General features: G+C 51.7%; 2 protein-coding genes across 2 annotated transcripts in view; both read right to left on the reverse strand.

Moving 5' to 3' along the window:
• ACADVL (acyl-CoA dehydrogenase very long chain) overlaps positions 1-4,264 on the reverse strand; it is a 34,392-nt gene extending 30,128 nt beyond the window's left edge. Inside the window, exons 1-2 of the mRNA XM_028701926.2 lie at positions 4,089-4,264; positions 3,195-3,273 (exon numbers count right to left, since the gene is read on the reverse strand). Coding sequence (XP_028557759.2) covers positions 3,195-3,273; positions 4,089-4,153 — 144 coding nt within the window. The 5' untranslated portion in view covers positions 4,154-4,264. The remainder of the gene's footprint in view (positions 1-3,194; positions 3,274-4,088) is intronic.
• Positions 4,265-8,140: 3,876 nt separating this feature from the next.
• DVL2 (dishevelled segment polarity protein 2) lies at positions 8,141-27,055 on the reverse strand. Its single transcript, XM_028702940.2, has 15 exons — positions 26,576-27,055; positions 24,492-24,561; positions 23,911-24,065; positions 23,099-23,208; positions 22,835-22,967; positions 20,886-20,976; positions 20,536-20,605; positions 18,474-18,613; positions 18,241-18,317; positions 18,084-18,151; positions 17,645-17,779; positions 15,130-15,261; positions 14,792-14,968; positions 12,283-12,507; positions 8,141-10,578 (listed from the first exon to the last, which is right to left on the reverse strand). The coding sequence occupies exons 1-15, from the start codon at positions 26,815-26,817 to the stop codon at positions 10,094-10,096; spliced, it is 2,310 nt and encodes a 769-aa protein (XP_028558773.2). The 5' UTR covers positions 26,818-27,055; the 3' UTR covers positions 8,141-10,093.

Below are 27,055 nucleotides of genomic sequence, written 5' to 3' on the forward strand. Positions count from 1 at the left end.
TTCTCTTTTCTACTTCTTTTCTCTTTTTTCTTTTCTATTTTCTTTTTGTGTGTTTTTTTCTTTCATAACAGAATAATGTGTTTGATTATGTGTAATTTTAAATGTGTAAATAAAGATAATTAATTTTTTAAAAAAAACCCCACACATAAAGCAGGTAACTCAGGCCTGGGTAGCACCATTGCCAACTCTTATCAGCCCAGTATACCTGATACTGTATACTGTTATCAGTATACCTGATACAAACAGCCTCGGTCCAGTATCTCTGAAGGAGCGTCTCCTCCCCCATTGTTCTGCCCGGACGCTGAGGTCCAGCTCCGAGGGCCTTCTGGCGGTTCCCTCCCTGCGAGAAGCCAAGTTACAGGGAACCAGGCAGAGGGCCTTCTCGGTGGTGGCACCCTCCCTATGGAACGCCCTCCCATCAGATGTGAAGGAAATAAACAACAACAGTGGTACCTCGGGTTAAGTACTTAATTCGTCCCAGAGGTCCGTACTTAACCTGAAACTGTTCTTAACCTGAAGCACCACTTTAGTTAAGGAGGCCTCTTGCTGCTGCCGCGCCACCGGAGCACGATTTCTGTTCTCACCCTGAAGCAAAGTTCTTGACCCGAGGTCCTATTTCTGGGTTAGCGGAGTCTGTAACCTGAAGCGTATGTAACCTGAGGTACCACTGTACCTGACTTTTAGAAGACATCTGAAGGCAGCCCTCTGCGGGCGCGGCGGGTTGCTAACGTGCTTCCCACACGGATCACGTTCGCAACCCGGGCGTCCACTGTACTATGATTCAGCCTGCCCACTGCTGGGAGCAGGGAGCTGGTCCTCCGGCCGAACCCAGCACAGTCCCTCTTACTGGTTCAGACTGGAGCCGAACCTGAAATCAGCCCTGCGGTGGGAAGGGGACTGCAGAAGAAAATCCTGGCGGGATCCCAGGACGGCTGGGACATTTGCCGCTTTGTTCCAGGAATTCCAACGCGGCTGGGATGAGCAATCCTCCTTTTGCAGCCACATCACCAGGGCGCCTGGGGCTCAGCTGGTGACAGCTCACCTTTCCCCTACATACTTCCCAAATCGGGGATTAAATAACCTGACCTTTCCCCTAGAAAATGCCGCGTGGAAGTCAGGGAGGGAAGGCGATCCAGGATAACACCTTGATTTGCAGAACCGTCAGGGCTGCAGGTGACACACAATCCCTGCTCCGCATCCTCTGGTTATCTCCCGCTTGGACTACTGCAATGCGCTCTACGTGGGGCTACCTTTGAAGGTGACCCGGAAACTACAACTAATCCTGAATGTGGCAGCTAGACTGGGGACTGGGAGTGGCCGCCGAGACCACGTAACACTGGTCGTGAATGACCTACATTGGCTCCCAGGACGTTTCCAAGCACAATTCAAAGTGTTGGTGCTGACCTTGAAAACCTTAAACGGCCTCAAAGGAGCGTCTCCACCCCCATCATTCTGCCTGGACACTGAGGTCCAGCTCCGAGGGCCTTCTGGCGGTTCCCTCATTGTGAGAAGTCAAGTTACAGGGAACCAGGCAGAGGGCCTTCTCGGTGGTGGCGCCCGCCCTGTGGAACACCCTCCCTTCAGATGTCAAGGAAATAAACAACTATCTGACTTTTAGAAGACATCTGAAGGCAGCCCTGTTTAGCCGTGAAGGCAGCCCTGTTTAGGGAAGCTTTTAATGTTTGATGTATTACTGTATTTTAATATTTTGCTGGAAGCCGCCCAGAGTGGCTGGGGAAGCCCAGCCAGATGGGCAGGGTATAAATAATAAATTATTATTGTTATTATTATTTGTACGAAATCAGCCTTTTAAGCATAGCAGCAGCCAAACTTTGGAACTCCCTGCCTATTGATGCCAGGCAGAGACCTTTTTTGTGCTTTTTTCCAGGCAAATTATAGACAGGCAGGCAGGCAGATGATAGATGATAGATAGATAGATTGATAGATAGATGAAAGTTTACTTTCTCTGCCCCCCTTTTTCTCCCCACTTCTATTTTCCCCCAAACCCCTAACAGTAATGTTTCACATTCAATGTAAGAAGGACTCTATGAACTGAGAACAGATGCTTTATGTACTATTGCTACCAAGAAAACCTTCTAATAAAAGCAATTACCAAAAAAACATTTTTGTTTAGGCAAGCCTACCCAGGTATATGGAATGTTTGCACGTGTTTAAAAAAAAAAATTAAGCTTATTGCTGACCTTAATTGTTTTCCAATTGCTTTAAACAGCTGTTTTAAAGCGTTTTTTATTGATAATTTCACTGTTCCGAAATCTTCATAAACCGCTTTTTGTTCTACAAGCAAGCAGCGTATTTACGAGACAAAATAATATACGTCTGGAAATGACAAGTTACAAATCCGTCTGGTTTGAGGTGGTGGAAATGTGTGGCTAGATTTCACCATGGTGGGGTTGCGGCTGTCTCTGGGGTGGAGCGTTTATAACAAAAAAGGGGGTGTTCAAAAGGCATTTTTTTTGTGGGGTGGGCAGTTAATAGATGCCAGTTCCAGACATTTGGGTGAGAAAGGGTTGCCTTTTAGAGCAACCACATTCTAAGGACAGACTCTGTCTTCAAAGCACTTCAACTGGGGAAATAAAACCTTTGGCCTCCCTGTCATGGGAACCTGAAAAGGATTTGGGGCACCAGGCGTTCAGAATTTATATATATTCTTTTTCCGGGGTGGAGAGGAGAAGATGAAAGGAATAAGCGAGGCCAATAGCTGCTGGGGTTCTCAATGAGCCTAACGGGGCTAGGATAAAATCCGCCTGACTTTCCAAAAGCTGCTTTTGGTTTTTAAACCCACCATGCTCCTAGGCCTCATGGAGGAAGGGACAACTTAACCTGACTCACTCCCCCAGAAAGGGTGTTGCAAGCATAAATGAGATTAATGAGTGTGCAATAGGCGTTTGTCAAAATTAGGAAGCCACGTGTCTCGGATAACGATAGAGGAAGGGCTAAAACGGTTCACAGACCTGTTTTGCCAGCACCCGAACCAACAACCGTCCCACGCCACACGGCCCACAAGTCCTTACCTTTTTTAACCTCCCCCCTAAAAAACAAAAACAAAAACCCCTTCGCACAACCATCAAACTGCAAAAGCCCCTGGGCCCGATCCACCAGAATAAGGGATTCCCATTAAAATAAAGAGGCGTAACTAGAAATAGACCCTGCCCCCCCCAGCACCCCCAAAATACCTCCGCCGTCTGCGTAGCATAGAGTCTCCTTCCATTTGGGTGGGGAGGGGGGTACGTCAAAGCCGGGAGCCCACCAGACCTGGGAAGGGGGGAAAAAGTGAGGGGTAATTCAGGAGGAGAGGGTGGTTTAGTGAAATGGCTCCTGACTTTACCTGGCCAGGTAAAGTGGGTGCGGTTGTAAATACGTATATTTTTTTAGAAACAGCCAACTTTCTAAGGGCTTTTTGTGGGTGTGGGGCAGGGGTCCCCAATTTTGTTTTTAGGGCCCCCAACCCCTGGTTTCTTTAAACCCATCCACAGTACCCCCACCTCACTACCCTATAGAAAGAATTATTCAGAAGAGCAGCCCGCAGGACCGACTTAGGAAGGTAATAACACCGTAAAGTTCGAAGCAGCGACGAATAATTGTATGTTTGTTCAAAGTCCAGTTAAGACTCTTCCGTTTAATTCCTTCCAGTTCAAAGTCAGTGCTTTTTTTTCTGGGGGGGTACACATACCTCTAAAAATTTTGTGAATCTTTGGTCCATATACTGTACTTACTTCCCCTGATTTGAACTATAAAATTGAGATTTTCTTGAGTCAAAATGAGAGTACCCCCCAAAAAAATCCCCCCAAATATTTTTAAGGGAAAAAAGCACAGCTGTCTCTTATCGCCCCCCCAACAGGTAACCCCACCATCCCATCTCCCCAAAATTATCCACTTATGGGGAGGGTCCTGGAACCAGACACTCAATATCTCCCCACCACCCTCTGCACCCCTAAACCCCTTTCCCACCAGCCCCCACCCCTTCCAAAGCGCCCCACACTCAGATCCCCCCCCAAAAAAACCACCACCCCACACCCAGCAAAAGGCAACTTTTCCTACCCCCTCTCAGGATCATGGTCCAGACTCACCCTGGGGGGCTGCTCAGCCGCAGGAGGCTCCAGCAGAACTTGGGGGGCAGCCTGAAAGTCTGCATGGCTGGGGGGTGTCTATGGGACCTGCCTTCCTCTGCCTCGGAGGTGCTGGCAAGTTTCTCTTTGCCTGCTTCTCCCTCTTGCTCCTCCCCTCCCCTTATGCAAGGTCATCAGCTCAAATATGTGTGGGGGGGAATAGGGCTAATTACTTCCTGCCCCACCCATGGCCCCGGGGCATGCTGGGAGTTGTAGTTTTCTTCCCCCATGGAGACGTGGCTTTCCTTTCCAGGCAGGCAGAGGAAGAAAGCATGTTTTGGTGGGGGGGGGGGGGTTGGAGAGAGTTGGCCTGCCCTGAGCATATGCAAAGTGCATTTATTTCCCCTGCTAATCTAGGGCTTTTGCACCCCTGGGTGCATTTATTCCTTTACTGCAGTGCTTCCCCCCCACCCACCCAAAAAAAGAATCATTTTCCTACTCATATTGAAATTATGCCCCTCAATGAGGCCGAACTTAGATTCACAAAATGTTTAGGGGTGTGCGTACCCCTGCGTACCCCCCCAGAAAAAAGCACTGCTTTATTGTATTAATGCCCCACGGAAATAAACAATTTAAGGTCATATATGTGTGATTTGTGAGTGTGTGTACACATACACACACTGTATATAAAAATGTTCATAACAATATATAAACCACATGTCTGAAACCCTACAGAAAAAAGTCCTGAAACCATTTTGTGCCTCCCAAATTGACCTCAAACATTTCTCTGCAAGGTCGAAGGAAAATGGAAAATCCTCCCCATTGTCTTTTTGTTCACAAATCCTGTCTTAAGGGTATGTCTGTGTATGAATAGGGTGAGCCTGTGACCTGGCTCAGGAACTACGGTAAGTATTTATCATTACAAAAGACTGGCCAGGCTCCCCAGGGTATACCAATCAAGTGACCATTAACAGGTAACCTGCCAGACAGGAAGTAAACAAGGCACTCAGATTTCTGCTGTAGACCGCCCTTTCTGTGATGTAGGTATGATGTTTCTGTGGGTGGTCTTGGACTCCAGGGCGGGCAATTTAAAATGTCTATATAAGGGCAACACCTTTGTTCTGGGTCCTCCTCCTTTCCTGCGTGTGAGGGGAGCATCCTGTTGCAACAGATCAATAAAGATCAGGCTTACAAGCTGCTTTGCTTCTCAATATTCTCTGGTTGGCCTCTGTTATTTTCTCCGACCGATGGAGAACCTGCAAAGGACTCTATAAGAGCTCTTGTGTTCCCCATAAGGGAATAAGGGCAGATTTTAGTTTATTACACCTTTTCTCTTTCAGGGAGATCAAGGTGGCATACATGGTTCTCTGCCCCACTAATTTTACTCCCCACAACAACCCTGCAAGGTAGGTTAGGCTGAGACAAGCGGCGACTGGCCGACAGTCAACCAGTCAGGATTTGAAACCTGGTCTTCCAGGACCTAGTCCGACACTCTAACCTTTAAGACAAAAAGAGCCACTTGGACCCGTTTCCAAAGGGGGGGGGGAAACTGGGAGCCGCAAAACCATTGCGACATTTAAAACAAATATATCTCCGGAGCCGCGATCTGACAGCGGGCGGGAAGGTGACGTCGGGACAGTGTGTGCGCCCCCATGCGACGTCACAGCCAGTACAGCGCCCGCCACAGTGGGGAGTGTTGGGGTGCACAATGCGCCTCCTCCCCTCGCTAGTATCCACCCTGGAGCCGCGGCAAAGGTGTAAAAGAGCCACATGCGGCTCCGGAGCCGCGGGTTGCAGACCCCTGCTCTAACCAATGCGCCATACTGGTTAATTTAAAGCTGTAGCCAGGGGTGCATCTGTCCATGTGCAGAGGGGAACAGGGGTCTCCCTGGCAGGCTGCCCAGTTTCCGCCCTCCCCAACAACCAAGCAAGGGGATTCGGGCGCAAGGGGTTTCTAGGCCACAGAAAGCGAGGTCCACAGCCCAGTCTGAAGAATAATGTTGGGGTCCCAAGGCAGGGAAGAAGAGGCAGAATTCAAACAAGGGCGTTCTCGCTTCACTTGGCGTGCGCCCTTTCTGGCTCAGATCCTGGTTTGTCTTGGCCGGATGCAGCCATAAACTATGGTGCCACTGAGCCCGTGCAAAGTGCCCACCGCCTATCAACCTGCAAGGGGTGGCCTGCTACTTCCAGGCAGCTGTTGGGAGGAAACTAGTTCGCATCAGCTCCAACTGACATGTCCAATAGCCAGGGATGATGGGAATTGTAGTCTAGCGATACCTGTAGGGCCAGATTCTGCCTTGCGTGACTCTTCTAATTTAACCTCAAGTTTATCTTGTGGGACAAATGGAGGGGGAGGCAAACTCTGTATGACACCCCCCCCCCAATATCATGGGGCAATCTGCTTTTCTCTAGGTCTGTAGCCGCCTCCGTTCTGCTGCCAGCAAAACATCCCATTTGAAATTATTCCATTATTTACCTTGCCTTGTGCTGTTAGAAAGTATCTTCTCCCACTCCCTGCTGCCAACCTTGCTTGGAATATATTTAAAGAGGGCAAAGATGCGCCATTTGCATGCAGAATTTGGTAGGAATTGACTGGAGTGTGAAGGGACCTACCTATTCCGCAGCAGGAACACTGGAGGTTCTGATACTTTCCAGTCGGCAGGGGAAGGAAAAAACCATTCCCACGCAGCGTAAATTTAATCCATAGCCACCCTGGACTCCCCTCCCCCAAACTTTCCTTTTTTTCCTTTGTAAGGTGGGCCAACTGCTGACCCTCCAGTTTGACCTTGAGCATGGGTAGGCAAACTAAGGCCCGGATCTGGCCCAATTGGTTTCTAAATCCGGCCCGCGGATGGTCTGGGAATCAGCATGTTTTTACGAGCTGAATGTGTGCTTTTATTTAAAATGCATCTCTGGGTTATTTGTGGGGCACAGGAATTTGTTCTTTATATATATATATATATATCTGGCCCCCCACAAGGTCTGAGAGACAGTGGACTGGCCCCCTGCTGAAAAAGTTTGCTGACCCCTGACCTTGAGTATCGAAGACCGGTTTTTGCCAAAGAACTGAATTGTGAAGCACTAATTCCGAATCTTGCCATTTGGTTTACACCCCCTCCCCCCCAAAAAACCCCTCTCCGAGCATCACGTAAACAAAAAGCACGAGTTGACACACTTTGGTTTTATTAGGTTGTTTTTTTTAATTATTACTGAATGGTGTTGTTGTTTTTTGTACACAAAAGAGCTAAAAAATAAATATGTTATTACAAAATAGTTATCTGCTACCGATCACACGCACGCACACACACACCCAGGCCCCTAGAGAGAGGGGAGGGCTAAATACTGGAGAGGGGCCCCAATCCCTAGGGGGGTGTCTCCTGCTGCAACCTAGAGACAAAGACTCGCAGGAACGTGCAGGCTGGAAGGAAGTAGCACCATTGAAGAGGAAGTTCGTACCCTGTTTGGGGAGGGAGGCAAGTCAGGGGGGGGCATTGAATCCCTCTCCTCCTCCCTTCCACTTTTTCCCTTCTTCCCCGGATGAGACTCTGCAGGATTTGGGGAAACGAATTGCTACAACTCTGGATGGGGCAGCGACAGGAGAGTTTAAAAGAGAGAGAGAGAGAGCAGGAAGCGAGACCAACATACTACCTGGCACCGCTCAGGAGGTAACAAGAGGCAAATTTCAACATCCACGCTCTGCACTTGGGTGTGGAAACTGAGAGGCGCAGCGCAGCCGGCCGAACCACCTTCCCATCCATGTGAGGAAAAGGTTTCGTTCTGCAAGAGTCTCTGGCCTGGCTTCTGAATCCGGGAGGATGGAAGTGTCGAGGAATCTCGGCTCTCAGCTCTTATCCTGGGCATCCCTAGTTAGAAAGGCCCTGAATCCCAAAATATTCCACCCCGATTCATTCACGGGTTCCAAAATCCACAAAACCAGGCCTTTACTTTGCACGAGCCCAATTCGCTCCTGCGATTACAAAATGAAGATTCCTGGCTTAAGGGATGGTGGCTTATTTGTCCCTAGAGTAGGGCTGCCATACGTCTGGGAAAACCCGGTTATGTCCTTTGGGGGGGGGGGGGCCAACGTGCCCATCCGGATTTTTACATTTTAAAGGCAATTTCCAGGTTTTTGGGGTGGCTCGGGAGGTTCTGCACACCCGCAACCACAAGTCTATTTCCCCAGCTCGGGCTGGCAGCAGCTCAGGTTGTCCTCTTTTTTGCTCCTAAGATATGGCAGCACTAGAGACTACAATCCCTCGGGTCGGGCATAATACTAAGGCAGGAACTGTGGTTTCTTTCTCCCCAGCTCGAGAGGAAAGGAGCAAAGCAGGCACAATCTGCCCACACCCCATAAAAACTAGTTTCAGGGCTTACTGCGACAATTTGCAAGTGGAGATTCTTTGGGGTCTGTTCCCATGCCCACCTACATTGCACGGCAAAGCGTGAACTATAACCCTGAAGATCCTGCCCAGTGAAAGGCTTCAAAACCAAATTCTCTCTCTCTAAAAAGAATTTTAAGGGCTGGGGGGGACATGTCTGTGAGCAAAACAGACGCATTTCAGTCATGAGCTGTCTTCCCCTAATAGTGTCACACACAAGATGTCCATACAGGCTTAGATCCAAGAGTTCCCCCTTTGTATGACAGAGAAAGTAATCCTCCTTTCGTTGGCAGAAGAGAACTTTTGGATCCGGTCTCTGCTGCCAACAAAATAATTATCATGTACAGCCTGAAGATGGAATCTGAACTCTTGTGCCCTAGAACCAAAAGGTTCTAGGCCTGGTCTTTCCCTGGGATTCAAACGGGGGGCAAAGGATGTTGGGATTTTGCCTCAAGTTACCTCCGCCCCCCGCACGGGATGGAAAACTTTAGCAGCTGAAACAGCAACAAGCTGCGAAGGAAACAAACACATTTTCTATTACAAACAGGGCAAAGAGCACAATTCTGGCAGCGACCCTGGAATCAAACGTTGCCAGTGACACTTTGGTTGTAAACCCTTCAAAATGCAAAGAGTTGTAGTGTTAGAAACACACAATAAAAAAACAAAACCAAAAGAATGATCTCACTTTGGGGGGGGTGGGTGTAGTGTAAAAATGAGATCTGGGGCAGGGGGGAGACTTTTATACAAAAGGAAGGTTGTTTTTTTTATAAAAAAAATTGAACCATCTTAACTCCAAAAACATGAATAAAAAAAAAATTAAGAAAGTTTCCTCTTTAATAGAAAAAAAATGTAACAGCACAAAACAAAATGAGCACTTCATTGACACCGGGTTTTTTGGGATCAAGTGGGGTGCAGGGATGGGGGTCAAATGAATCTACTCTTCTGCTAAGAAGCGGAGGCATCGAGACTCACCAGCTCACAAAACCATAGAACAGTTCAGGACATGTGACAGGAAGTCCTGGGCTGATGCCTTAGGTCATGTGACATTCCAAGAGGGCCACCTGACCACAGAATTCGAGGGGGCCCAAAATTCAGAGGACACCAGTTCAAGGCAGATACAAAACAGGAGGCAGAGGTCACATGATTCTAGAGACCTGAGTCACATGATTAAAAAGTGGCCAAGCCAGCCACGGTAGTAAAAAAAAAGGTAAAAAAAAGACGGCTCACAATATGGAAGGCGGAGCCATCTGAACGCAATAAACGAGAGAGGACCCGTCAAGCCATCTCCTGTGGCCACGGAAGCCACGTGTGACATCACGGGACGAAGGCAAACGGTTCTGCTGGTGAAGGAAAAATTCCTGGCAAGGCGGGCGTGGGTCACGCGAGCCCTAAGCTGAGCCACGGAAGTGCCACGGAAGTGGATGGGGGCCACATTGCTTCCGGCCGAGTCGGAGGACCACAGCGTTGTGCCAACTGACAGCGAGAAGCAAATGTTTGGGTCCATCCGAAAGGCTCTCTTGTGGCATGCGTGTGGGAAGGGGGGCCACGAAGCCCCGGCAAGAGGTCAGAGGGTTGTGGAAGGCTCTGGGGACGGAGGCCACGGCGGTGAGCGCAAGGTGGGGCTCGGGGGCCCCCCCCAGCCTCAGTTCACATCACGTCGACAAAGAACTCGCTGGGGTTCCCCATGGCCATGTGGAACGACTGGCGGCTGGCCGTGAGCTCGGGGGGCACCGAGCCCAAGTCGCGCACCGGGGGGGCGCCGGGGGGCTGGACGGCCGCGGCGGCCGCAGCAGCTGAGGGCGGGGCGGGGGGCGGGACCATCATGACCACCATGGGGTTGTAAGCCAGGGGGATGCCCCCCGGGGCAGCGTAGGCCGCGTGGAGGGAGTGGTGGGAACGGATGCTGCCACCCCCCAGGCTGTGCTGGCTGCGCTGGGAAGACCCCTCCCCGCCGGGCCCCACCGTCACCCCGCCGCGCTGGCTGCCGCTGCGGATGGAGTACTCCGACTCGCTGCCGCTGCCGGACTTGGAGTCGGCCCCCGCCTTCTCTTCCTTGGGCTTGCCGGCCCCTCGGCCGGCACCACTGCCGCCACCGCCGCCATCACTGCGGTTTGACCCACTGCTCCGGCTGCCTGCAAAAAAGAAGGGAGAGGGGAGGCGTGTAAGTCAGGGGAAGCAATGCTTACCCACTCTCTAATAATAATACTTAGTTGTTGTTGGCAGCTGTCTGTCTCAAGAAACAATGGAGTGCGCCTCCCAATGGAGTATTTAAAGCACGATAAAACATCAAGCATTCAAAGCTTCCCTAAACAGGGCTGCCTTCAGATGTCTTCTAAAAGTCAAATAGTTGTTTATTTCCTTGACATCTAGTGGAAGGGCGTTCCACAGGGTGGGCACCACCACTGAGAAGGCCCTCTGCCTGGTTCCCTGCAACCTCACTTCTCGCAGGGAGGGAACTGCCAGAAGACCCTCGGAGCTGGACCTCAGTGTCCGGGCTGAACGATGGGGGTGGAGACGCTCCTTCAGGTCTACTGGGCCTTTGAGGCCATTTAGGGCTTTCAAGGCCAACACCAACACTTTAACTTGTGCTCAGAAACGTACTGGGAGCCAATGTAGGTCTTTCAAGACCGGTGTTATATGGTCTCGGCGGCCACTCCCAGTCCCCAGTCTGGCTGCCACATTCTGGATTAATTGTAGTTTCCGGGTCACCTCCAAAGGTAGCCCCACGTAGAGCACATGGCAGCAGTCCAAGCGGGAGATAACCAGAGCATGCACCACTCTGGAGAGACAGTTTGCCAGCAGGGAGGGTCTCATCCTGCGCACCAGATGGAGCTGGTAGACAGCCACCCTGGACACAGAGTTGACCTGCGCCTCCATGGACAGTGGTGAGTCCAAAATGACTCCCAGGCTGCGCACCTGGTCCTTCAGGGGGCACAGTTACCCCATTCAGGACCAGGGAGTCCCCCACACCCCCAAAATATACTTCTGTCTTGTCAGGATTCAACCTCAATCTGTTAGCCGCCATCCATCCTCCAACCACCTCCAGGCACTCACACAGGACTTTCACTCATTCATCCAGAGAATCCCGAAGGGCCTTTGCTCGCGAATGAGCATCGCGCAAGGCTGGGAACTGCTTGTCCCAACTGGGGCAGCCCGCAGCCCTGATACCCCAATACAGCAGTCAGAAGAGCTTGACACTCTTAATCTCAGGGTCGAGAGTTCGAGCCCCATGTTGGGCAAAAGATTCCTGCATCGCTGGGGCTTGGGCTAGATGGCCCTTGTGTCATTCTGCCCGGACGCTGAGGTCCAGCGCCGAGGGCCTTCTGGCGGTTCCCTCATTGCGAGAGGCAAAGCTACAGGGAACCAGGCAGAGGGCCTTCTCGGTAGTGGCACCCGCCCTGTGGAACGCCCTTCCAGCAGATGTCAAAGCGATAAACAACTACCTGACAACTACATTCAGAAGACATCTTAAGGCAGCCCTGTTCAGGGAAGTTTTTAACGTGTGATATTTTACTGTATTTTTGGTTTCTATGGAAGCCGCCCAGAGTGGCTGGGGAGGCCCAGCCAGATGGGCAGGGTATAAATAATAAATTATTATTATTAAAACAAAAAAATATTCCTTCCAGTAGCACCTTAAAGACCAACTAGGTTAGTTCTTGGTATGAGCTTTCGTGTGCATGCACACTTCTTCAGATACACTTCAGATAATAATAATTATTATTATTATCACTTGTGCTAGACGACCCTTCCAACTCTCCTATGATTCTGAGCGAGGGCCATTTGCAAGCACAATAAAAGGGCCAGACAAGATCCAGGGCTGCCCCCCCGCCCCGTACCTTCGCTGTGCTGGCTGCCGGCACTCCCCATGCCGTAGCTGTAGGAAGAGAGCTCATGGTAAGGCGGGGGCTGTGGGCTGTAGGGGTGGGGCGCCGGGTACTGGTAGGAGAAGGTGGGCATCAGAGGCCAGGGGGTGGCGCCCGGCAAGGGCAGCGGGGCCAGGGTGTCCTGGTCGGAGGCGCCGCTGGAGCCGTCGTTGTCGTTGAGGGAGAGGTTGGCCATGTCTGGAGGAGGAGGAAGAAGAGGAGGAAACCGGGAGTGAGGAGTCCGTCCAAGTGGAGAAAATGCAAAGAGACGGGCTGCTGGATCAGGCCCATGTAGTCCAGCACCCTGTTCCAAGCACATGCCCCAGAGGGAAACCCGAAAGCAGGATCCGACCAGAAAGAGCCCTCGCCCCTCCTCCGGTGGTTTCCTGAAACTGGAATTCAGAAAGACCACAACCACCATGGTTAGCGGCCATCGAGCGAAGCAAAGAAGCAGCCCAGAGCAAGACACTCAAACTGGCTTTCGGCTATCAAGCTGAACCGTGAGGGGCTAAGGATTGGAATGGAAAGGACAGGAACACACACCATGGACAGAATAAATGTCACACACAGGAAGAGCATCGATACAGTAGGAAATCTTCACTTGTAGTCTTATAAATTACTTAATGCGTCAACAAGAATAGAAGTTATGAATATTGCAGCTGTTGTAGAAGGGATTACTATCATGACAGGAATGTAATTGAAATCAGTAAGACTTCGGAACGCAGAAATAAAGTAAACCGTCAAACCATCAATTCTAGCACGTGGGGGGCCACCGAAATTACGTAATTTGGCATTTGAATGATTTGTATTAGGATTTGCATTATAATTTGGCATTGTTATAATGAAGCTGCTATTGGATTGTTTATTATTATTATTTTATTATTATTTTTTTTAAAAGGTGGAATGGAAAGGAATGAGGCACAGATCATTGCTGAAGACAATTAAACAGGGCAAAGGGAGAGATTTAGCAACTAAAACAACCTGTGTTATTCTCCTCCTCAGGACTCTCCCATGTTACAGCCTGCCTAGGAGGAACCCAAGACCATCTCAGCTGAGCTGGCTTGGACTGACCATATGGTCTAATTCAGCAGTGCAATTTAGTGTGCGTTCATATTCCACGGCATGGCAAACTATGTGATGGAGCACACAGAAAATTCAACAAGTCCGCGGCCGTGACCAGCTTCAGGGTTTTCGGCAACAAGGCAGGGGCCAACCTGAAAGCTGCAAGCAGGTTAGGTGGGTGTGATATCCGGCAAACAGAGCAGCCTCCTCACCCCCCTCCCCAAAGCTGGCACCCTCCAGATGTTTTCGACAACAACTCCCACCAGCCCCTGCCAGCACAGATGTTTCCATCCCTTGTCTCATGAGACCAGGGCCCTGCAGGATCTGATTTCTTTCCGCAGGGCCTGTAAGACAGAGTTGTTCCGCCTGGCCTTTGGCTTGGAATCAACTTGATCCCCTCCCCCTCTTTCCTTTTTCCTTTCTCTTTCCCCTCCTATTTGGGGACTTCCCTGGCTTTTTTCTGGCCCAGTATGGATAGCTGGCCTTGGTGAAGATTTGACATTTTCATCCCCAAAAAGTTATTGATTTGAGTTTCTGCTGAAATGAGGGTTCATTTTAATGTTGTATTTTACAGTGGTACCTCGCAAGACGAATGCCTCGCAAGACGGAAAACTCGCAAGACAAAAGGGTTTTTGGGTTTTTGAGCTGCTTCGCAAGACGATTTTCCCTATGGGCTTGCTTTGCAAGACGGAAACATCTTGCAAGTTTGTTTCCTTTTTCTTAACACCGTTAATACAGTTGCGACTTGACTTCGAGGAGCAACTCATAGAACGCGGTGTGGTAGCCTTTTTTGAGGTTTTTGAAGACTTTGGTGATTTTTGAAGCTTTTCCAAAACTTTTCCGACACCGTGCTTTGCAAGACGAAAAAAATCGCAAGACGACAAAACTCGCGGAACGAATTAATTTCGTCTTGCGAGGCACCACTATAATCTTGTTTTTAAGTTGTATTTTAATCAATTGTTTTTATATCTGATGTTAGCCATCCTGAGCCCAGTCTGAGCTGGGAAGGGTGGGGTATAAATAAAAAATATTATTATTATTATTATTATTATTGCCTTAATCATCTCTTCTCTTGGGCTGAGGGCCATCCACGTTGAATGCCCAGAACCTGTTTGTAGAAATTAAGAACAGGGTGCCTCTGAGCATGTCTGGACCGTGTTTCCTTGCACTCCAAGCAACCTTCACCTCTGCACTCCCATTAGGAATGTGGGTTTGGTTCCAGGTGTTTTTCACTACAACTTCCAACAGGTGCATTGCTATACATCCACATGGGCTGGGGACAATGGGAGTTGTAATTCAGAACAGAGAGAGAGAAAGAAAAAGAAAAAGAGAAGGAGAAGGAGGAAGGAAGGAAGACAGACAGAGCTTGGGGAAGGCTGGAGCAGAGCTACAGTTCTGAGCAAAGCCTTTTCCTCCTTACAGTTTTCGCAGCCGCTGAAGTCTCCGAAGATGTAGTAGCACTGCTCAGAGAAGGTGATCTTGTTGACTGTGTGGCGGATGAAGCCGGCCTTCAGGAGGTTGCTAGCGTACTTGCGGGCCTCTCGGCGGTCCTGGAAGCCCTCCACGTGGTGGTATAGCCAGTCCACCACATCCGAGCCTGGGAGGGGTGGGCGACAGGGGTGAGGGAGAGAGCCGGGGTGGGCCAGCTAGGCTGCCACAGAGGGCTGCATGGGTCCCTCGCTTCAGGGCCTGGGCAGGGGAATCCCGCTCCCTCCCGCCTTTCCACCCTCCCGCCTGCCCCGCTCCTCAGCACGGTACCTAGGAAAGCGTTGGGGATGGTGATCTTCAGCCACATGCGGTCGCGGACCTCCAGGCCCGACTCTGGGGAAGCCATGGCCTTGGTGACAGAGGCCATGTCGGTGTGGATGGACAGGTTGAAGTCGTCAAAGCCTGGATGTCGGACGACAGGGGAAAGGGAGAGACCTCCGTCAAACTCCCTGGGATGTGAGATCCTGAGCGCACTTTCCCCCAGGGGAGCTGAGGCATCATTTTTCTGCAGCAGCTAAAAGTGCCCAGGGGCCAACGCGCTCCAGATTGTCTTCTTGGCATATAAAATGAAATCAGACCAAACGGCAAACGCAGCAGCTCAAGTCCCACAGGTCTATCAGTGTCTACTTTTTCTATATATATTTTTAAATAAAAATACTGAAATCGTTATGCTTCAGACTATGGAGCTCTTTGTAAAAATCATGGGCCACAATGCCCCTTTCCTCTATGGTATGTTCTACCACCGACTCAGTAAATTGCAGAGCTGAACTGTTCATTTCTTTATTGACAATTGTGACGACTAAGGTTTTTTAAAACTCATTTTGCTTTCACTTCTTTTTTCTGTAACTGCCTGTCATTATTAACACTCAATTAAATGTATTTGGGGGGGGGGGGGAAGGTTGGGGAGAAAGAAATAATGGTGAGGGAAAGGTGTGGAAAATGCTCAGATCCTGGGATCTTCTGTGGATGTGCAAGACAAATGAGGCAATTGGTGCGAATGACCCAGAAACAAGGGAGTGAGATGGGAGACTTAAGATAATCCTGCATATAAAAACAATGTGAAAGAAAAAGAAAAAACTCCCTCTCCTCCTGCGATTTCCAGCAACTGTGGAGGCAAAGCACATGAGTTCCATAGTTTATCTATGCACTGTGTGAAGTACTCATTTCTCTCTTCTGAATCTTCCAACATTCAGGCTTCAGGGCTAATAACCTGATTAATCCAAAAACCTGGGACCAGGTGACCCAAAGGCTGCCTGCCCCCGGACAAAAGTCTTGGATTGCCTGGGCAAATTTAGCTTGCAGCATCACGTCCGGCAGAATATCATAAGGTGGTGACTCAAAGAAGGGCCATTTCCACCAGAAAGTCCTTCTCATATGCGAAGCAGCAAAGCACCCGTTGCTTCAGCCGTCTTGTAAGGACCAGACTTTTTGCTTTCCCAGACCCATAAAACTAAACTGCTTTATATGCCTGGGTTCTGTTAGAGTGGTACCTTGGTTTAGGAACTTAATCCGTTCTGGAAGTTGGTTCTTAAACCAAGGCGTGCTTTCCCATAGCAGTGGGGGACTCAATTTACAAATGGAACACACTCAACAGGAAGCGAAACATGTTCTGCTTCCAAGGCAAAGTTCACAAACCAAAACACCTACTTCTGGGTTTGTAGCGTTCTTAATCCAAGTTGTTCATAAACTAAGCTGTTCTTAAACCAAGGTACCACTGTCTTAGCTTTTCTATCCTTTTAAATATGCTTCATACCACTGATTTATTGGATTTAGACTGAATTTTTACTCAAATAATACTGTTTGCTCTTCTATATTATATACTTGTCAGGGGTTCAGGAGCAGAGGCAAGGGCAAGGGAGGAAACAGAGAGCGAAGGGGAGGAGGCAGAAGAAAAGATGAGCGATGACGACGACCCGAGATCTCCGAGCCTTTCCAGTGAATCGGAGGATTCACAGAAAGGAGCACCAGTGGCCAGGACAAGGGGGGAGTTTAGGGGGGCACCCCAGGAAGATAGAGCCAGAGGGGACTCAGAGGAGAGCTGTTGGAGATCGGGACCAGCGTCACCGCCAGAGAACAGAGAAGAGGAAGGGAGCCAGGGGGCAAGCGCTGGCAGCTCACAACAGGAGGGAGGGCACGAGTCAGGGGTGGCCACACCTCCATCTGGGAGCGAAGAGACGGTTAGACGGAAGGTGGAAGGTTGGGCGCGCGCGCCAAGTTCAAATGCACAGGAAGGCGACGCAGTAGGCAGCCCGGAAAGGGAGCCGGGTCCTAAAGCCCGGCGCAAGGAGACAGGAGGGTCCGGGGGGTCAGCGTCAGAAGAATCCCGGAAGGAAGAGACCCAGGGGGGCAGAGGGACCCAGAGAAGAACAGTCAGGCGGAAAAGGTGGAGCAGGGCTAGGATATTAAGTTGGTGTACGAGGGGCGGAGATTCAGACGGAGCTTCGCCGGTCTAGCTACTAGACGTAGAGTTGCACGCAGCAGCTTGAGAATGGAAACTGTAACTCAATAAAGACTTTTACTTAATGACCGTTGGCTAGCGTGATCCTCTGTGAGCTGGGATCGGGAAGCAACCCTGACAATACTGCTTAAAGGTTTTTTTTGCTTTACTGCTTAAAGGGTTTATTTTTTAACCTACAACTGTGTGGTCCAGCAGCAGACACCTGGCGTTTCTTGAAAGAGGGGCCACAGAGATTTTCAGAAGAGGGCTTACACCTCCTTCTGCTCCTGTCCTCTCCCCCCCGCCCCCGCAGGTAATAATCAGGGCAGAGCGATATGGGTCACTCACGTTCAGTCTCAGTGACGGAGGTCCCCGAGGTGATGGTGCTCATCGAGCTGCTCCCAGGGTAGGCAGCAAAGGCCCCAGTCAGGGCAGCTGAATGGGACACCCAGGCCGCTGGGTCGATAGGCTGGATTGGCTCATCTGGACGCAACACAGACAGGGAAGAAGCCTTAGGAAACTCCCCAGCGAACCGAGGCTCCAGGCCTGCCCTGCTCTCCCCCATCCCAGAGTCTAGGCCCTAGAACCAGGACATTTCCAGATCCGGAGCCCAAGCTCTGCCTATGCAGGCCTGGGTGTTTGGCAAAACATCTTAGGTTTGGGGGACAGGGGGACCTGTGGCCTGCTATGGCTTGGAAGTCCATTTCACTCCTTTTGGGTCTGGCGGAATCAGAGCAAAGCCTCTTGAGGGTTTGGGGGGACGGACACATGGGTGTTGGCCACTTACTTCTCGGCAGGGTGAAATAGCCTTGTGGGGAGGGGTCCCAGCACTTGGCCACTGTCAGCACAATCGGGCTGCAAAGGAAAGGCGAGCGTGAGCTCAAGGCTGCCCCCGCAAGGCAGCCCAGCGCTCTGGAGGTTGCCTGGGGGAAAAGCCCACTCACCCCGGCTTGTGGACAATCTCCCGCAAGACCCTCACGGCGTCGTCATTGCTCATGTTCTCAAAATTAATGTCGTTGACCTGGGGCAGAGAAGAAACAAGCACTGCTAGGCCGGCTTGATGCTGTGGCTCCGGGGCGCTGCTCTCTCCCCATCCTCAGCCCCCCCAAAACGGGAAGAAAGCTCCCCAAAGGCTTTGAGGAGCGTCCTCTCTCCCCCCTGCAGCCACCGGGCTCACCTGCAGCAGCATGTCCCCGGGCTCGATCCGGCCGTCTGCCGCCACCGCGCCGCCCTTCATGATGGAGCCAATGTAGATGCCCCCGTCTCCTCGCTCATTACTTTGCCCCACGATGGAGATGCCCAGGAAATTGTACTTTTCTGCTCAGGAAAAAGGCGGGGGGAGAATAAAGGAGGTCAAGTCCAGCAAGTAACTAGAACAGGGGTCTGCAACCCGCGGCTCCGGAGCCACATGTGGCTCTTTTACACCTTTGCCGCGGCTCCGGGGCAGATACTAGCGAGGGGAGGAGGCGCATTGTGCGCCCCGACACTCCCCACTGTGGCGGGCGCTGTACTGGCTGTGACGTCGCATGGGGGCGGTGCGTGCGTTAGTCACGCACCGTCCCGACGTCACCTTCCCGCCCGCTGTCAGATCGGAGGGCAGTGGCGCGCATGCTTTAAATGTCGCAATGGTTTTGCGGCTCCCAGTTTTTTTTTCCTTCGGAAACGGGTCCAAGTGGCTCTTTTTGTCTTAAAGGTTGCAGACCCCTGAACTAGAAGGTGTTCACGGGAGGTTTAGAAACAGAGACTGGATGGCAACCTGCCAGGCATTCTTTAGCTGTGATTCCTGCACTGCAGGGAGTTGGGCTGGAACATTGGGGTCCCTTCCAATGTTTCTAATAAATGATAATAAATGATTCTAATAAATCAGGCATGTCCAAAGTCTGTTTCAGGGGCCTAATCCGGCCCACCAGTCGGTTTAATCTGGCCCCCGTTTATTTCCTGGGGTAAAAAACCTTAACAACTTCAAACCTAAAATAAGCTCAACAACTTTGGTTGGCCCTCTTGCATGTTCACTTCATCTATAGCCTTTAGTTGTGAGTGTGTGGGGGGGTTGTTTATTTTGGGGTCCTTTTAAAATCCTTTTAAAAAATCAACAACTTTGGTCGGCCCCCACGGCCCTTCACGTCATCAAATCTGGCCCTCTTTGAAAAAAGTCTTGACACCACTGTAATAAATGAAGAAACTGAGGATGGCAGATCTGGAGAGGAGGGTTGGTGGACCACCCGAGTCAATGTGAGAGGAGCCAGATGTGGTTACGCCCCCCCCCCATCATCCCTGAGCGTTGGCCCTGCTGGCTGGGTCTGGTGGGAGTTGAGAGTCCAACGAACTTGGGGTGGGGCACAGGCTCCCCCACCCCTGATCTATCCCTTAAACCCCCCTGGCAGGTTCCTGTCTTACTTTCTCATAAAGAGATGCTGTGCCCACCAGAAGAACTCTGCTTGCAGTGTGGCTTAAAAATGCCTATTTTGGCATTTTGCTGTTCAGCTAGCCAGCCTACAGACTTCAACCCTCTCCCTTATAGTGATTCGCTCACACGCACAGCCCTGCCTTCCATTGCCTCTGCAATCCCCCATTTTGGCCACTCAACCTTTTCCATTTCGTCTCTCTCTCACCTCACCCCCCCCCCAACCCTGCTGACTGCTCCCTTATCCAGTGCTTTTTTTCCTAAAAAAATGTTTAGGGGTACTCTCCTTTTCCTACTCATACAGTGGCACCTCGGTTTTCAAACAACTTGCAACCCAAACACGGCAAACCCAGAAGTGTTCCAGCTTGCGAACTTTTTTCAGAAGTCGAATGTGGCCCCCTTTTGAGGTTATGCTTCCGATTTGAGTGCCACGCTTCTGTTTTGAGTCTGTTTGTCTGTTTTTGCTATTTATTTTGCGTTTTTGCGGCTCTTTTTTGTGTGGGACTGTGTGGAACCCAGTTCAGCTACTGATCAATTCTGTGACTGCAGTACATTGTTTACTGCTTTCATTTTATGACTCAATGGTCTTGTTAGTAAAATCCATGTTAAATTGCTGTTTTAGGGGTTGTTTTTAAAAGTCTGGAACCAATTAATCCGTTTTGCATTACTTTCTATGGGAAAGCGTGCCTTCGTTTTGGAACGGACTCCCGGAACGGTTTAAGTCTGAGAACCAAAGTACCACCGTATTGAAATACTGCCCCTCAATGAGACCAAACTTAGATTCACAAAATGTTTAGGAGTACGCATCCTCCAGAAAAAAAAGGACCGCTCTTACCCATGTTCAGGGTAACGGTGATGATGTTGAGAGACATGGTCGAGTCGGTGACGCTGCTGAAGGACGAAGTCTGAAAGAAGAGTTGGGAAAGAAAGGAGTGAGCAGAGGGACCTCAGAAGAGCCTGGCTGCAGGATCAGGTCAACGGCCGATGTACTGCAGCACAGCAGCCAACAAGATGCCTGTTGGAAACCCTCATGCAAAGGGGGAATCAGAGTGAGGATCAGCCCCACCCTCCCAGAAGCTTATTCCTCTCCCCCTGCATGCAAGACAAGAGATCTTGCCTCCTCCATCACCCACGGAACAGCAACCCACATGGCCACTGCAGACCCCCCCCCCCATGCCAACCTACCCGCTCGAGACGTGGTGGGCGCTGCTTCCGCCGCCTGCGGTGGCGCTTGAGGAGGCGAGAGGCACTGCTCTGCTCCGTGGAGCTGCTGAACCTGCCCAGGAAAGAGGGGGAGAGAGACCCTGATGCCCAACTGCTAGCCCAGGGGTGCAATGGTGGTAAATTCTGTCTGTCTGTGTGTGTGTGTGTGTGTGTGTGTGTGTATACAGACACCACATTTTTCCGTCTATATGATGCCCCCATGTATAAGACACTCCCAATTTTTGACATTATTTTTAAAGGAAAAAAACCTAGTCTTACATACGGTATATTTTATTGAATTTAACTACTGCATCACAAAAGTAAAAAGAAAACACACCATCCACCAACTTGTAAAAATATGTTACACAGAAAGCAAAATGTTACCAAAAAATAAATGTTTCATATAGATAAAATAAAGTTCTTCCATCCTTTAAGACTTCTGTCTCTCTCAGCATAGGTCATTCGTTTCCTCAATAACTGCATTATATTATAACAATTAACTTAAGATATGTTGTCTGTACTCTTTATACCATATTATATTGCGAGCGTTAGTCAAAGCATATTAAAGGTTTTGTATGGGAACTATGTTTTTTTAAATAGGCTCTATAATTATCCCATTCTTTACCGAACTTTTGGGTTGCTTGATTCCTAATTCTCCCTGTCATTTTTGTCAGTTCCGCATATTCAAACATTTTCACCTGCCATTCTTGTTTTGTAGGCAAAGTCCCTCCTTTCCACCTTCTAGCTATCAGCATCCTCGTGGTAAGGTCTTAAAGCCAGGAAGCCATCCAGCGAAAAGGGGGTTCTCATCTGCCATGGGTTCTCATCTTGCCTACCCATGGGGTAGGCAAAATAAGGCCCGGGGGCCAGATCCGGCCCAATCACCTTCTAAATCTGGCCTACGGACAGTCTGGGAATCAGCATGATTTTACATGAGTAGAATGTGTCCTTTTATTTAAAATGCACCTCTGGGTTATTTGTGGGGCATAGGAATTCATTCTTGGTGGCTTGCTGCAAATCGCTCAAGCCAAAAAGAGGACATCTGGCCAAGAGAGAGCCCAGGAGCCCAGAATTGAGAAAAGCCTGCTGCACACCTGAGAATCATGGACCCTCCTACAACAGCAAGGGGGTAACCCTCCAAGGCATAAAACACATGTGGGACCAAGGATTTCACACCCAATTCTTAATGCAGCCAAGGCAAATTCCTTCCTTTGGTCAAGTGACATACAGTCATACCTTGGATTCCAAACGCCCTGGAACTCGGACGTTTCGGTTCCTGAACGCCACAAACCCAGAAGTGAGTGTTTCAGTTTGCGAACATTCTTTTGGTACCTGAACATCCGACAGAGCTTCCGTGGCTTCTGATTGGCTGCAGGAAGTTCCTGCAGCCAATCAGAAGCCACGATTTGGTTTTCGAACAGACTTCCAGAACGGATTCCGCTTGACGTCCGAGGTACAACTGTATTTAGCAGCCAGTAAAGTGCAAGTTTTCACTCCCGCTAGATGGCAGGGCTCTTCCTTCTTTGACACCCTGAACCTGGGCGAAGCTCGCTGCTTCCCAGCCTGGCGTGAGGCAAATCCCACCTTTCATCTTCCTGGCATCAGGGACAGCTCTGGGAGGTAGGCTAGGCTAAGAGGTGATGGCTGGCTCAAGGTCACCCAGTAAATTCCCTGGGTGAGTGGCGATTTGAACCCTGGTCTCTCCCACATCCTAGTCAGACACTCTAACCACTACAGCACACTGCCTAGGGCCAACAGGTGAGAGTTCCTGACTTTGCAATGCTCTTGGGGAGACTGCGGGAGAGGAAGAGCCCCAAGACCCCCTGAAAAGCAAGACTTGCTTCAGAGGAGACCCCACCCTCCACAGATCCCAGGAGAAGGATCCACTGGCTACTCGCAACCGAAAATGCTGGCCCATTTCTGCCCCTCACCTGCTCATGGTGTCATCATCGTCTGAGTCGCAGAGGCTGGTGGTCTCAAGTTCGCTGGTCAGCAGGGTGGAGGAGCTCTCGTACCCAGCCAGGTGCCGCTCCAAGCGGGACTGCCCGTTTAGCCGGTGCCCACCTAATTATTTTAAAGGCAAGGAGAAAAGCGTAAGGTGGACTCACAAAATGGCCACTGCACACACATGCACACCCTCCCCTGCAGTCCACAGAGAAGAGACCCGGAGTTTGTGCTCCCAGGCAGCCACTAACCTCCGTGCTCCATGCTCTCCCTGCGGCGTGGCCGCTCCCGCCTCAGCGACACAACGGACTCAGTCTCAGTTTCGGGGTCCAGGTTCTCGTGGCTGCTGGAGATGTTTGGGCTGCAAAGGCAGGGAAAGGGCCTCCACCACTGAATTGTATAACAGTACCCACCAGAGTTTAAGAATGGGCACCTCCCCAAGTCCCTCGTTCAGGAAACCCTCAAATACATCCCCCTCAAGCTTGGCTCAGAAAACAAAAATCTATTGGATAAAGTATTTTTTTTTGTTCTCATGTTGTGTTTTAATGTTATGAACCATCCCGTGATCTTTGGATTAAGGATGGTATACAAATTTAACAAATAAAACAATAATATATTGTACAGGCCAAGATCTTATATTGATGTATAGTTATTACGTATAATTTACGTTTGTATGCTTCTGTTTGAAGCTACATTTGGTTGCCTTGTTAATAAATCTGAATTAGAAAATGTGAACTTGGCTCTGTGAAATTTCCTGAAGAACACCACAGATGTATGCTCTGTGGGAAGACAAAGTATAAATCTAATAAATAGCATTTCCATTTATGCAGCAGCCAAACACTGTAAGAACATAGGAATAACTTGCTGGATCAAGCCAATGACCCATCTAGTCCAGCACCCTGTTCTCACAGTGGCCAACCAGAAGCTTATTATGGGAAACCTGCAAGCAGGACTTGAGCACAAGAGCACCTTCCTTGTGGTTTCCAGCAAATGGTACTCAGAAACACCGCACCCCCACCCAGCGGGAAACCCAAAAGCCCACGTTCAGTCTCCCCTTACTCACTGGAAGGAAGGGGGTCGGGAATCCCCAATGCCACTAGTCCGCTCCACGGGCAACGGAGGAAGTGGCGGCGGCGGTGGCGAAGGTTCTGGTCGTACCTCTATGGGAGGAGGGGGAGGGGGAGGGAGCTCAGGCTGGGGGTTCTCAGAAGACACAAGCTGTGGCAGGGAAAAGGAGACGGTAAAATGAGGAACATGTCATTATCCTCCATCCTAACCTCCCCAAAAACTGACCACCAGTTTGGGAACTAAATAAACCCTCAGAAGCCAAACGCCAGGAATTTAAGTAGAGGAAATGGGCCCTGCTGGATGAGGCCAAAGGCTCCTGCTAGGCTGGCCTCCCACAAACCCCTCTTGATGTTTTGGACTAGAACTCCCCACCAGGTCCAGCCTGCATGGATGTGGCAAAGGTGATGGCCAGCCGGGTGCCTCCAATAAGCTCACAAGCAGGGCTTGAGGGTAGGAGGCCTCCACTGTTGAGCCCAGAGCCAAAGCAAGACCCCAGAGCTGTGGCCTAAAGCCATCCCACAGTTAGGTCTAGGCTAGGGAGGGTGCCCACAGCGAGACGATGTGCCAACTTCATACCCAGGAAACGACTCTGCCATTGAAGCAAGGGAGCTTTGCGTTGTCATCGGAGATCTCCTCCTTCACAACCCTTCAGCAGAAGGAAGAGAAAAGGGAATCAGGAAAGGGGGCTTCCGAGGAGCAAGAAGCGATGACAGTGGTACCTCGGGTTAAGTACTTAATTTGTTTCAGAGGCCCGTACTTAACCTGAAACTGTTCTTAACCTGAAGCACCACTTTAGCTAATGGGGCCTCCTGCAGCCACCGCGCTGTCAGAGCACGATTTCTGTTCTCATCCTTAAGCAAAGTTCTTAATCTGAAGCTCTATTTCTGGGTTAGCGGAGTCTGTAACCTGAAGCGTATGTAACCCGAGGTACCACTGTAGATGCTTGTGGCCCCTGGGACTCCCAACTATGAAGCAGCAGGAAGCTACTCCAAGCACCCCAAAGTGCAGAAAGGGTGTGCTCTGGGTGCCTGTGGGAGGGTGGGGAGAGATGGGGTGGATCCTGCCTCCCAGAGGCCTGGTTCCCTTTCTGTGGAAGGTCCACATCTCAGCGGTAGGAGCATCTAATTTCACTGCAAAAGGTCAACCCACGGCAGCATCTCCAGGTAAACCTGGGAACGTCTCCTGACAGTTACTACCAGTCAGTGCTGACCCTACTGGGCTAGACGGACCACTGGCCGGATGCAATGAAAGGCTGGGTGTCCTTTCTCTCCCAGGTGCCTGGCGTCTCTGTGAAGTGTGTGGCCGGGGGCAGGGCTGTCTCCCAGACCCCTTAAGGAGGGCAAGGAGACCCTCCTCAAGAACATCAGAGCCCCTTTCTCAGGGTCCTCTGGTGTGAGGCAGGAGGGCCAAGTTGGCCCCTCGACCATGCATGGCCCTGGCACAGAAATGTGTGGGTACTGGGTCCCTGGATAGGGAATTTTGTGGGCGCGTTTGCCCCTATGGTGTGAGGGGAGAGCCTTCTCCCAAGCACCTGGGTGACCGCAAAGGTGTGCCAGGACGCCTGGGTCCCAAAGAGCTCAGGGGACGGGGGTGCCTCTGCCTCTCTCGGACGCCTGGGTCCCCAGGAGCTGAGGGGGTGGGCGTGCCTCTCCCTCTCTCGGACGCCTGGGTCCCCAGGAGCTGAGGGGGTGGGCGTGCCTCTCCATCTCTCGGACGCCTGGGTCCCTTGGAGCTGAGGGGGTGGGCGTGCCTCTCCATCTCTTGGACGCCTGGGTCCCTTGGAGCTGAGGGGATGGGGGTGCCTCTTCCTCTCTCGGACGCCTGGGTCCCCAGGAGCTGAGGAGACGGGCGTGCCTCTCCTTCTCTCGGACGCCTGGGTCCCCCCAACGAGCTGAGGGGGTGTGCGTGCCTCTTCCTCTCTCGGACGCCTGGGTCCCCCCAGGAGCTGTGGGGGTGGGCGTGCCTCTCCCTCTCTCGGACGCCTGGGTCCCTTGGAGCTGAGGGTGTGCCTCTCCCTTTCTCGGATGCCTGGGTCCCCAGGAGCTGAGGGGGTGGGCGTGTCTCTCCCTTTCTCGGACGCCTGGGTCCCTTGGAGCTGAGGGGGTGGGCGTGCCTCTCCCTTTCTCGGATGCCTGGGTCCCAAGGAGCTGAGGGGGTGGGCGTGCCTCTCCCTCTCTCGGACGCCTGGGTCCCAAGGAGCTGAGGGGATGGGGGTGCCTCTCCCTCTCTCGGACGCCTGGGTCCCCAGGAGCTGAGGGGATGGGGGTGCCTCTCCCTCTCTCGGATGCCTGGGTCCCAAGGAGCTGAGGGGGTGGGCGTGCCTCTCCCTCTCTCGGACGCCTGGGTCCCTTGGAGCCGAGGGGGTGGGCGCGCCTCTCCCTCTCTCGGACGCCTGGGTCCCTTGGAGCTGAGGGGGTGGGCGTGCCTCTCCCTCTCTCGGACGCCTGGGTCCCTTGGAGCTGAGGGGGTGGGCGTGCCTCTCCCTCTCTCGGACGCCTGGGTCCCCAGGAGCTGAGGGGGTGGGCGTGCCTCTCCCTCTCTCGGACGCCTGGGTCCCTTCCCCTCGAGGTCTCTCTCTCCTGGCGCGGGGGGAGGCCGGCGGGCCCTTCTTCCTCCTCCCCTTCCTTCCTCTCTCTCTCTCTCTCTCCGGGGTCTCGTACCCGAAGTCCTGGTCCATGCTCTTGAAGAAGTACTTGGCTCCCGGCCGGGCGAGGGCCGCCTTGACGTGGCCCAGGGTGATGCGCTCGGCCGGGACGGGGATCTTGACCAGGTAGGGCGTCTCCTCCTCGTCCAGGTGGTAAATCACCTTCGTCTCCCCCGCCGCCGGCCCCGGCATCGCCGCCCCCGCCGCCGCCCCGCCGCCACAGCCAGAGCCAGGCCCGGGGCCCGCCGCCAGCGCCATGGCAACCGCGCGCCCGCCCGCCCCGCCCACCAATCAGCTCCCGCGCGCCGCCAGACGGGCAGAAAACGGCCGACGTGGGAGGAGGCGGGGAGAGAACGTTCGGAGGGGCGGGGGGGGGTCAGAGGGCAGGCGGGGAGCGCGGCGCCAGACTCCCCTCGCGCAGCGGCAGCGTTGCCCGGCGCGTCCCTACGTCATCACGCTTCGCTCCCCCGTCGTCGTCGTCCTCCTCCCACTAAGG

The sequence above is a fragment of the Podarcis muralis genome, chromosome 13 (assembly GCF_964188315.1).
Source record: "Podarcis muralis chromosome 13, rPodMur119.hap1.1, whole genome shotgun sequence".
Classification (NCBI taxonomy): Eukaryota; Metazoa; Chordata; class Lepidosauria; order Squamata; family Lacertidae; genus Podarcis; species Podarcis muralis.

Bases quoted from the DNA above. Each gene is read 5' to 3' on its own strand.
- DVL2 (XM_028702940.2), bottom strand. From the start codon at position 26,817: ATGGCGCTGGCGGCGGGCCCCGGGCCTGGCTCTGGCTGTGGCGGCGGG. The intron at 22,968-23,098 runs GTTAGTGGCTGC...TAAAATAATTAG, and splicing joins GGAGAGCATGGAGCACGGAG to GTGGGCACCGGCTAAACGGG. The intron at 18,152-18,240 runs GTGAGTGGGCTT...TTTCCTTTGCAG, and splicing joins GAGATTGTCCACAAGCCGGG to CCCGATTGTGCTGACAGTGG.